This window comes from Ptychodera flava, chromosome 20, assembly GCF_041260155.1.
Source record: "Ptychodera flava strain L36383 chromosome 20, AS_Pfla_20210202, whole genome shotgun sequence".
Lineage (NCBI taxonomy): Eukaryota > Metazoa > Hemichordata > Enteropneusta > Ptychoderidae > Ptychodera > Ptychodera flava.
The window spans coordinates 20407158-20419274 of record NC_091947.1 but is presented as its reverse complement, the minus strand read 5'-3'; the positions used below and the strand labels follow the sequence as shown (position 1 = coordinate 20419274).

The window sequence follows — 12117 nt, the reverse complement described above, 5'->3', positions numbered from 1 at the left end:
TTGTTTAGGGTTATTTGATATGTCTGGTACTTGCAGTTAATAGAGAACCTTAACCATAAAAGTATAGTTCTATAAAAATTAATGCAGCCGTTTAGCTCTCACTGCACTGTAAAATGGTGATTACTGGGGGAGTGTTAGACCTGGTACAAGTCTGTGAATTAATATTAGTATATGCGATGTAGTAGAGTGATTACTACTGTTTTTTCAGTGGCCACAATGTAGTGGAGTTATCGGTAGATTCAAAGACGTCGCCATCTGGCAGCATTAGCGCCGCTATGAATCACTAATGAGGTTGCATGTACTGTTCTCAATGTGACTATTAATAAGATGACGTCATAGTAATTCGCGTAATATGAGGAGTGACGAGCGACTTCGTGTTCCTCTGCATAAAACTCACGTGTTCTTTTTTGTTGACGATGTTGCTACCTTTGATTATCACAACTCTGTTTTAAAGAAGTCCAATGCAATCACGCCAACGAGAATCATTACGGCCATTGTTGTGGCACCGAAAACGAAAAACGATATCTGAGTTCTCATGCGGTACCAAAAGCTGGAAACAGACGTCAGATTTACAAGGAGAACAATCTTTGTGTCTCAAAGGTTCCGGCTTCAGTCGTCTGGCCATACTAGTTTCTGACGCCAAAAGCCAACAGGAGACCTTTAAAACATAGAATGAAAACAACCGTTACAATATTCACAACAGAAATATACACTGAACCATATGATGATATACTTTATGTCCACCACATATTTAATCATTTAATTAGTTCTAACGACCATATCCCTCGTTATCTAAAAGCTCTTTGTTCAGACATTAATGTTCCGTACTTGTTTAGCACTGACATATTTTACTGCAGCCGTGAGCTCCAATCAGAACGACGCATTGGTCTACTAACACTGATATAATATTATTTCCCGTTTGAGTTTGAGATACAAAGGGCCGCAAACGGCATTTGGGCGAAGTTGCTGGGGGGGGGGGGGGGGGGCACGCTGCTCTTTTTCAAAGTACGGTGGTTTGATGGTTCATACATGAGCTTCATCGATGTTGGTTTCGTTGCCTTTGACGGTGCTCATCCGTCAAGCAAGGCCAAAGTGAATTTGCTATTTCTGTCAGTTGACACTGTTTGACAGTTTGTTGTAGGATACGTATAAGTCTGCGCGAATCTCGCTCGCTCTCGTGTTTTCTCGGACAACTTTTAAATTATAGCAGCTGTCACTCACTTTACACAACCGTATGAGTTGGAAAGTAGTGTAAGAGAAGGTGCGCGCCACAGTGGCTGACTAGGGCTAGTCGGACCAGTCCGCACTGGAGTTGAAAACCACGAGGTATGTAAACTTGCAACGCGGTTTCCAATATTTCGCGTAACGATACAGTGAGTATCAGTGCAAATCGCTCAGTTGTTTTCGTTGAAATGCATGCTTGTCACTCATTTACTTGGTGTGCAAGCCTATAACTAGTCATCACCCTCAACAACTCGATCGAGTAGAAAATCGACCATTACGCTCTGGGTCTGGGCAGGGGAAACCCCGCAGAAGAAAAAAAATACCCAAATGTTGCTGCCTCGCTGTTTTGCAAAATGAAATGGTTTTCGGTCGCACTGCACTCCGCAGAAAAGAAGTAAGCTTATGCATGCCATGCAAAATCAGAAAAAAACTGCTAAATCTTGGAACGCGGCAAAAATGTGCATATCCACGATTAGGCCAACCCCTCCCACGATTTATTGGTAACTTCATCCCTCAAGAGACTGAATTTCTCCTCCTTATCCAACAGAGTACGTTATCGCCTTGTTAATTACTTTTATAGCTTTTTCCCCAGTCCTAACTGTGAAGATTATCGTTAACACTTTTCACTCATAACTGAATGGCATATACTCCCCCTTGGCAAGTATAAATTTGTTCAAGCCTCGGAAACTCTTGTCGTTTCAACTGGGAAAATGCTGATTAAATACCGGGCGGTCATTAGCTTGTATAAGAGCGTCTGTTAACATTTGTCAATCATTTTTTTGCGTAACAAGTGGATTTAGCCAGACTGCATGCTCCGCGGCATAATCGGTTGACAGTTAAATAATGCATTTCATGCGTCACTGGCCCGAGTCAATGTTTACGCATGTTTTTTCATACCGACTTTTATTCAACATAGTCGCTGACACCTGTCATCATATATTGAGCATCGCGCAATTTTACCGAACCAAAACAAGGGCTGTTCTAGTACATCTTCGTTCAGGTGATACAAATTCTAGCGTCGTTCTGCACGCATGATTGTAAGCGTGTTTGGACGTTGCGAACGGGATTTGGACCCGGGGGACCAGGAGCCTTACTTATGACATTGGGAGGGATTTAGCCGGATTGAGGCAGGGCCGCCAACAAAAGGAGGTACCCTTTTTCACTTGTTTTAGAACCACCGATATTTTAACGCCAACATGTGAACAAGCCACCAAGTTGTAAGAGAAACGTATTGCCGTGTGATTCTTAGAAAAATCTAGTTTTTCATGCGTTCTTTCTTCTGGTGAGAACATTTTCCAATCAGACGTTTTCATGAAATTTACATAATTTACGAGTTATAAAAAAAAACTATCGATAAAAGAAAAAGAGAACAGTGGTTTCTAAAAGGTGATTTAATGCGGAGCGAATTTTCACATAATCAAAAACTTTTTAAGCAATGTTTGCCATTAAAACTCTTCACACGATGTGGCTTATGAAATGGTAACGCGGTCACAATTGTTTATCATACGAATGGAATCAGTGTCCCTTTGCTTGTACGCAACGATATTTCTCAGTACCCTCACCTATAGTACTGCTCTCGTGATTGGCTAAAACTCCGCCATGTGTCATTCCAAAAAAGTGATATACCAATGGTTCGATTTGTTATTGCTCTGTCGCCCGCTAGCCGTTCGAACGCAAGTTCGAAGCGCGCACACTCATTGTAGTGTACAGGCGCCAGGAACTCTTGCATGAGATATTTAAAATCGGTCATCCGAAAATTTGCTCGTCATTTCAACCTGTCGTTCGATGCGCACCGTACAAATACTGGATTTTGTGATAATTTCAAATGTTCGGTGTGATAAAATTAATAACACATGATAGTGAGGGCAATATCACGATTTGTGGCCTGCCCTCGGGCTGGTGCCCCCTGACCGAAATACTGACCTCACCTGCGGCTCGGGCATCGTCAATATTTCGGTCAGGATCACCATCCCTTTGACAGGCCATAAATCGTGATATTGCCCCCATTGTCATGTGTTATTATTTAAATATACGTACTTTTTGATCGGACAAGCACGACAAAATTTGTAACCAGAGAAAGTGTGAACACCTGCAACATGACTCCCCTCCTCGTGGCGTCCAGCTTTAGATCGATTTCGACATTTGGTTCTTGTTTCTCCCAAAGGCATACAACCTTTTGGAGGAATGCATTGGTGACAGGACTGCCTGAAAATGTATGGAGAGGAAAGAGTCGGTCATTCAGTCAGTCAGTCACGTATTATGCAAGTGGTACACAGTCCGTTGAAATCAAACTAAAAATACTTTGTATTGTGCACAGTGTGACTAAATAAATTCAACTCTAAATCCCTGAAAAACAAAACCCGGCGCATTCATAAACACGACGTTTTACAAATCACCCCCGCAGAAGCATGTGTAAGAACTAATTTATTTGAAGTAACAAGATAACGATGTTCCGCCTACCGACCTCTGCCTCTAAATTGAGAATTACATGTGTTTCAACGGTTTTCAAAGTTGCACAGGAATGCAACTTCGCAGTCACTGAATAGTGAAGTTTCCGCCTCCCTGCCCGGGGACCCCCTCCTGCGTTTGTCTCCTGTAGCAAGCCCCCTTTTGAAATGTTCTAATACCGTGGGTATAATCAATAAGATCAGCTTCCGTCGCCTTAAGCAGCTTAACTTCTTTCTGCGTTTGACAGTCGACGTTAGGGAGAGGTGATTTTCGCCCGACTTTAGAATTTACAAAATAGAGAAATCCTTGGTTTTTTTTTCAATTACTCAAGAGCGTACTTCACATCCATAGATTGTAGAGAAAAACGCTAGGGTCGATGGTACATGCCACAATTCATTAATTGGAACCACTTCAATTCTAACATACTTCCACACAGAACCTCGTGCATTTCTACAATACACGGTATACCCTAATATCTTTACATGCGTGATACGGTTTTCTCCCTGTGAACGTCTTTTACATGGATAAAAGCAGAAAAAAGTTCTGTAAATCACGTATCATGGTATATTTTTTGGGTTTTTTTCCTTTCGTATTAATCCTCTCAAACAAGTGTACAAGATGGTACATAGAGATCACCAATGTGTTTTCAACACAATAGCACAGCTGCGTTAAAACTGGATTTATAACACGCGTAACAAACGAAGGTCATCGTGTTTTACGGGAGCGGTTTATCTTCATACTTCCTTCGTCGTTCGCAAAATCCGCGCTGGTTGTGTGCCAGGCCTGAGTCACACCATGGAAACGATGTATGCGCGTGATACTATGCCACTGGTGATGATCCATCACTAATCGGGTTTGGTTCGGAAATCCTCGCTGTTCTACGACACCCCCCCCCCTTCCTCTGTCAGTTGTTTTGAACTTACAATAATATCAGTGTTTCAGCAATTTATCGTTTTTAGAAGAAGCTCAAATGATAATTTCGTCACATTCTCGCACTCCAAACTCTCGTTTGGGGAAAGGGTTTAGGTTCAAAGGAAGCGCGTTTCGTTACACATGCCCGCGTGTTGATAATTCACCGACCCCTTTAGTTTACAAGATCCATTCAGTGGGAACCAGCTGCTTGTTAAAGTGGGCGTTTGGTCATATTCCGTTTTTTCGTGTAATGAAGAAGACATGCATGGAAACCAGTTCCTGAAATATCTTCCACTGTTGGCGGTGTAAATGGATATCGGGAATTTAGATTGTGTCATCATTGGCCACCTAACCGTGCCGTTGGCACAAATACCTTCAAGTAAAACACATGAGATGCTCTGTTTTGACGGGTTGCAATTAAGGTAAAACGCGCCCGGGGGATAGATATTTGGACTCTAAAACTTTTTCATTTCTCTTCTGGTCTACCACTTGTGGGGATTCATTTTAAAGCTCTTGGTGTAAGAAAACTTTTCACCGGCCTAGGCTTAAATTTTATTTTTTCTCCATGGAGTTAACACAGGATGGCGGCCATTTTGAATTTCAAATATCGGTAAATCTTTCGTAATTTGTTTCTCTAGTTCTAAAAGTTGCATGGTGACCTTCGATTTTTATCCTTGATCTTGAAAGAGAACGATTGAAATATTCTTTTAGGAAATTTTTAGCAAAAGTTTAAGTCTTTCACTTTCGAGGCGCATACTACCATAACAATGGGTGCAAACTCACAGTCAACAGACTCGGTTACGGTACATCTGGAATATCAATTTACTGTCAGTGCAACGCGAAGAAATTAAAGCATAAATTTTGCATTTGTTACAGTGCGATTTTTAAAATACGCCTTAAATCTTGTACATAAAACTCTAAACCCCCATTAGTTTGTAAGAAACAGTGTCCAACTTGGCTGCGGGCGGGAGTAGCGTCACAAAGTCTCCAGTATTCGCACCATATGCAGGCTTGCTGCGTCTAATTTTGTTGGCGGTCATGATATTGTTTTTTAATGTAATTTAACTTACACCTAAGGGGCTAGCCAAAATTCTTTGATAGAGGGAGGGGGTCTCTTTGCGGGGCAAGGCAAGCAATTTACTGACCTGCTCCTGCAATTATTTGTGAATTTTTCCTCCGGGCATGCCAAAATTCGGTCGCTGTAAAATACATTTAGTTGAGGGCTGATCTGATGTTCTGTCGGGACCGCTTTCTTTCGTGTCATCAAATTGTTGCCTCGAGGTTAAGGTTGTTCTAGCCTGTAAAATGACATGTGTACACTTTTGCTCGTGTTCTGCTCAAGTAAACCAAAAATTGTTTTTTAACTTTCAAAATCAAGTCTTTCAACAAAACTCTGTGGCAATCGTTCAGATTTTTGGACAAAACATGAAAAGCAGGTTACCGGGAAAATACCAGTATCGAAAATCAAAGGCCGTCGATTACTCAACTTAAAGTTTGGGGGCCGGGGGGGTGGGGGTAAAATTTTCAATTTTAACGGAGACAAGTCGATGTAAGCCTTGCTTTCTAGTAGATCCAGTTTCAGAGAGGGTCCTGAAAAGTCTAAGAGAACGTTTAGGCTTGTAGGGTCAGAAAATCTGCCCCGGGGCTAGTTCTGCGTCAATGGGTTATACGATAAATTTTAATGTTTCCCTCCTGTCGGCCTGTACTGGCACGCTCATACTTAACCTCGAGTTCGTTGTTCAGTGCCATGGTCTAGCCCAGTCACGGTTAATTAGGTGCATTTCAAATCTCTGCATACTTACCTTATGAACTTGATCAAAGTGTTGGCGGCGCAACAACAGCATAATATGTCACTATGTATTTATTTTTCGGATTTTTCTCCAAAAGAGAACATTAAAGCCCCAATAGCTGCGAATTCTATGCATTATTTTCATGATTTTATTTTCAAACCAAAGTTGATTCATGTAAATGTGCTAACTGAAGGGCATGTATAGAAGTATCACTGCTCGCTGGTTTGGACCACGCCTACGCATGAACAGGTTAAATGATAAACGGGTGCCGCACTCATAAAATGACGCCCTCCCCCCCCCCCCACCGAAAAATGCAAAAAATGCAGCAGTTCCTGCACATACACATTTTGATCATAAAGGAAACAAGCACGATGCCATTTACTTGAATGCACAACACACGGTGGTCAACATTTTGTTGTTGTAATCTTTATTTTCGTTGTCACATGATTAGTTTTTGAAAATGGCGGTAAATCTACGTTTGAAATCACATGCCACTTTCTACACTTATGACAGTGTTATACACTTTTTCATTTTTTTAATGGGTCCTATTCAAAGAAAACTCTTGGAAAACTGGGGATATTTTGAGATCGGTTAATTACGCATTCGCAGCTATTGGGGCTTTAAAGCTCAACCACAAGTAGCATCTCATTCAGTCTGTATTCTTTGTTGAACAATTATTCTTGTTGTACTCGAAAAATCATATCAAAACGTCTGTATTCGTGAATACAGCCTGAATGCATGACGTCTAATGTTACATGTCTTGTTGGCAGGTGAGATGTAGTCCGGACCGTGACAATTCGTTTGTCAATCAAAGCACCGCAAAATGTACAGAGAATGTATTGTTTTGACACGACCGATATTTCAGTGTACTGTAGCAAGACGAATAAAAACATAAACTAATTTTACAGAACAAAAGTAATGAATGCATTATAAGTAGTTACATTTACTGTCCCTTAAACAGTTAAACGATAGTATAGTCTTGGAATAAATAAAATAGATATATCGCAGTTTAATTACATTTTCCCGGGGAAAAGGCTGAATGCATTGCTAGTTGACAATTATTGGCGAACAGCTTTGTCCCATGAGTCGGCTCCATTGAGACATTTCCTCACTTCGGCGACGACCATTGAAAGCCGCAAATTTCGATCGCAAAATAAAATGACAGGGTGGCAACTGTTGTTTACGTAATCATTGCGAGGACGCGTGCAACGTTCTTCTGCGTCAGCGACTATAACTCCCTGTCATTAAATCCCCTAAGTAAAAATAGTATGGTTCGTTGTTGTTGTTTTTTTTTCTGCTGTTGCGGCCTTTGCATTACGTCATATCCACTCCACTCGTCATTGTTTTTACTTTTCTATGACACACGTTTGTGATAGCATATCATTAATTCTCCGGGTCCGTTTTTGAACTCACTGAAATGTCCATTTAGTATTCCCTTTCCCACCTTGAGGCGGAAACCTCTTGCAGGGTTGTTCACTGCATCGTGATGCCCCGGTAGGCACAAACACACGACGGATTGCAGACCCAAGACAATCGCCCGTTGTGTCCATGTTTATACACGCGTTTTGTTTTGTTTTGTTTTGTTTATTGTCATATCGCATGACTGGTTTTGTCTCTAGGCCAAACTTTCATTGTCCCAAAACCAGTCCACTGAGCTAGGTTTAATGCCCGGATGATTTTGATATCATAAGCTTATCATTTTCGATTTTGCAATTTAGATACAGTAGAACAGTCGCAGACAAAAAGGGAAAACAGACGGTCGTGTGGAGCAAAGGCCAGGACAGTGCTAATCATATGTCATCGAACGCTAGAGAACTAATTACGTCAATTCATGTTCGATGTAAATAATTAAATATCAATATGGCAGACAGAACTAATTACGAACATTAATTTGGATCAGCTTCCTCCCAACTGTAAAATCATCCATACGTGCATGTTCTCCTCGAGATGTCTGTCGAGCTAGCTCTTTCTTCACCTTCTTACGTTCTGTCCAAGCTAGTCGCATCTTCATGATGTTAAATAGTGTAACGTTCTCTTTTTTTCACCAGATCCAACATTGCCACTTTTGGACAACTTTGGACAGGCTCTTTTATAGCGTTGTGCGCATGTCGATCTGCCCTCGGATACCACATCGATCAGAGGCGTGGCTAGAGCACACGCAACAGTAGATAGTGGCATGGTATTGCCAATCACAGCCCCTTGACGTATACTCCACTGACTGCACTCTTTCATTGCCGTAGCTGCTCGTGTAGTTCCCTGCGGCGTTGCTCAAGCAATCACGACGGACGGCGTTCGATTTCCCGAAATCCAGCATGGAACCATCCCTCGCGTCCGGAGAAATGGTCAGTCCACGTTACGCCTTTTCTCCGTCCAACCTCTCAACCAACGATATTGTACCGGTAGTTAACTCAACGTACTATCCAGACGGGAACGCTTCCGCCGCCGAGTATCACCTGGGCCGCTACGACATATACGTCCCGATAGTTTACGGTGTTGTGTTCGTTCCAGGAGTTATTGGAAACTGTCTCGCTATCTACTTGATATGCCGATTCGCCAAGCTGAAGTCGGTGCCCAATATCTTCATCCTGAACTTGGCGTTAGCCGACATGCTCTTCATGTTCGGGATACCCTTCCTGGCCTACGCTCTGGCGTCGCCGACTTGGAACCTAGGTACGGCGATGTGCAAGATTGTTCTCTCGATAGATGGCTTGAACCAGGTTACCGGCGTGCTCTTCCTAACGGTCATGAGTTTCGATCGGTATTTGGCCGTCGTCCACCCGATGAAGACGAGGACGCTTCGCACTCCTAGGCGGGCGAAGATCGTGTCGCTGTTCGTCTGGGTTGTGTCGGGATTGTTCATATTGCCGATGTGGCTGTACAGCCAGGTTCTGCAAAAACCCAACGGAGACTGTCGTTGCACGATGGATTTGCCAAGTTACTTTGGAAGAGAGCATTTTGTCGTGTATACCTTCACGGTTGCTTTCGCTTTGCCCGTGTCGATTATCCTGGTGTTCTACTCTCTAATCACGCTGAACTTGATGCGGAGTAGGGCCCCCGGACCGAAGAAGAAGAAGCGAAAGTCTTCGCAAAAAGTCATCAAAATGGTCGCGTTATATGTCGTGATATTTGTCGTCTGCTGGTTGCCCTTCTACGTCATTCAATTTGTGTATGTGTTCCATATGGACCCAGCACGTCCGCCGTCGCGGGCCATGTTCGCGCTGTACCTGACCAGCATCTGTCTGAGCTACGCCAACAGCGCAATAAACCCGTACATATTGACACTCTCGGCAGGCTCACACCGGCAAAACCTAAAAAGAGTTTGGAAGAAGCTATCCATCGGTTCGAACCCGCCGAGTACCAGGCAGGCGGACACTGCCAACTACATGACCAGGGACAGCAGTCCGAGCAAATCGACTTTCAGAGCCGGGAGCAGGTCGCCGTTGGCCTGCGAGTCTAGCAAGAAAAGGGCAACTGATCGTTCGCGCATTGCAAATGGACATACAGAAAGTAAAATCGCTGCTACCACTGCAAAACATGACAGTGTTCAGGTCTGAACACGCTAAACGTATCCTCCAAATGCTATAAATACGATAATTTCCATGTGTACGGTGAAACTGTAGTCAACATTCACGTTGGTCCCGACGTCCGACATGGACGCGTGCATGTTCATGATCCCAACAGACCTGCTGTGATGCCTCGCTCTGTTCATGGGCCTCCGCGCCTCAGTCAACTGACCAATCTAGATGTTAGGAGCAATCATGACATTTACTAAATGAAACTTAAATATAAAAATTTAATTTATCTTGTGTCTGACATCGCTCTGTAAAAAATGTATAAATCACTTTCGTATTTTCTATAGAAGAATGTGATAATAATGTTCTAGTTTATATAAATTTTAGTATCCCTTCAATGACAGTGTCTTTGACGTACAGTCGAAAGCCAATTGAAAAATGTTTGTGCTATTGTCTGTATTAACACATTGGTACGCTGCTCAATGAAGCGAAAACAGCTCCACCATTTTGGCAAACTCGCTGAATAGACACTCTCAAAGCTCATGAAGTGTGCGAAGAATCATTGTCAACTTTGATTATTTCTCATAAAGTGAACACTTCCCTGTCGATATTACATTTTAAGTACAACTGTGTTTGTGTATATATTGAATAGAATACGCTGGTTCTTCATTATTTGGTAACTGTTTTGTTTCGCTGTTCATGACTGCTTTGAGCGACTTGCCAGCCGGCAGCCTCGTTACGCGCTGCGCTTGCGTACGCAAGTGCCAAAACTCAGACGTGTACTTTTTCAAGGCGAAAAATTGTCTGTTGGCGATACACAGATTATCAGATGCATATGATATTATTGCAGCGTTGGTAAACATGCTTTAGACACTACAGGCCCAGGTCTTATTCGATCTCCAATGGCATACCGATGGTCCGTGTGTAGTGCGTCAAAACTTTCTGTGCTTTCCAACCCCGCGGATCGTTTTGATGGCGATGAAAACCCGGCTATTGATCGCTGGCGCAGGGATCAGACAACACCCAAAGAAATCCGTTGTCGGTATCGATGAATGCAATAGAGAGCATGAATCGTTTCAGACGAAAACAACAGGCTGACGTTAGTGAGTATTGATTCAGAAAATACTTCAGGGCTCAAAGTTTGCGGTCCAAACGACGATAACACCTGTGATAATATTGGCCAGAATATTTCAATCAGACTTGTTCATGGTATGACAATTTGACTTTCACAGTCCTGCACCACCACTGCACTAATTTTGAATTTTAACGTCGTTTCGAAGGTAAAGTAAGGTTAGACGTTTCGGACAACATCAACACTGTACAGACGGGTATACTTTGAATTCCTATTAATACCTACGCACGCCGCGCATACACATGCACAAACGTCTGTCTGTCTGTCTGTCTGTCTGTCTATCAGTCTCTGTATGTATGTATGTATGTATGTATGTATGTATGTATGTATGTATGTATGTATGTATGTATGTATGTATGTATGTATGTATGTATGTATGTATGTATGTATGTATGTACACACACACACCCATCCCAAGGTATTGAGATGCGTGCGTTGGAAATATGAAAGGACATAAGGAAAAGTTAGATCTGTCTGAGGATTGACAAGTCGCATGCTACTTAAGTAAGATATACTATGACTCTATGTGATATATATATATATATATATATATATATATATATATATATATATATATATATATATAATATATATATATATATAATTTCTAATCCAACCACAGACACGCTAACTTGACGTTGCATATGTAGGCATATTTACGAACGTTTGTGTGCTCATAATGCATGTATGTACACATGTATGTATTCACATTGGTAGATCGGACCTTGTATCATGTTTTTGTTTTTCGATAATACCCATTATTTAAAGATTTTTATCGAAACCGGTGTTACATGTCCGTACAGCGGTAACCTTGCTTGTTAATGAGCGATACAAATATGAAGTAAATGTTGAGACGGCGGCAATTTTCGATCAATACTTTTTACAGGCAAAAACGTTTTATTTAGTCTCTCTTCAAATCAAGGCCTGTGACAATACATAATTATCATTGTTATTAAAGGGAAACAGTCGTCGGAACAGCGCCTGTGCGAGTTTCTTGTTTACAAACAATGTATTTCGTACACGATATCTATAGATGCACCTCATCATCACAGCTGGAACATTTAAATTACACGATGTAGATTATGACAGACATGTTTTA

The 12117-nt window shown here is 42.0% G+C and overlaps 1 protein-coding gene across 4 annotated transcripts in view; it reads left to right on the top strand.

The window, feature by feature from the left end:
- The window catches only part of LOC139120275 (somatostatin receptor type 2-like), a 51281-nt gene extending 40726 nt beyond the window's left edge, over positions 1–10555 (top strand). The window contains exons 1-2 of one of the 4 annotated variants that reach the window (XM_070684558.1): positions 1191–1326; positions 8423–10555. In XM_070684558.1, coding sequence (XP_070540659.1) covers positions 8687–9928 — 1242 coding nt within the window. In that variant the 5' untranslated portion in view covers positions 1191–1326; positions 8423–8686 and the 3' untranslated portion in view covers positions 9929–10555. Of the gene's footprint in view, positions 1–1190; positions 1374–2134; positions 2374–8422 lie in introns of those variants that run through there. The other 3 variants (XM_070684559.1, XM_070684560.1, XM_070684561.1) reach the window with 3 other exon arrangements.
- The last annotated feature ends 1562 nt before the right edge of the window (positions 10556–12117 follow it).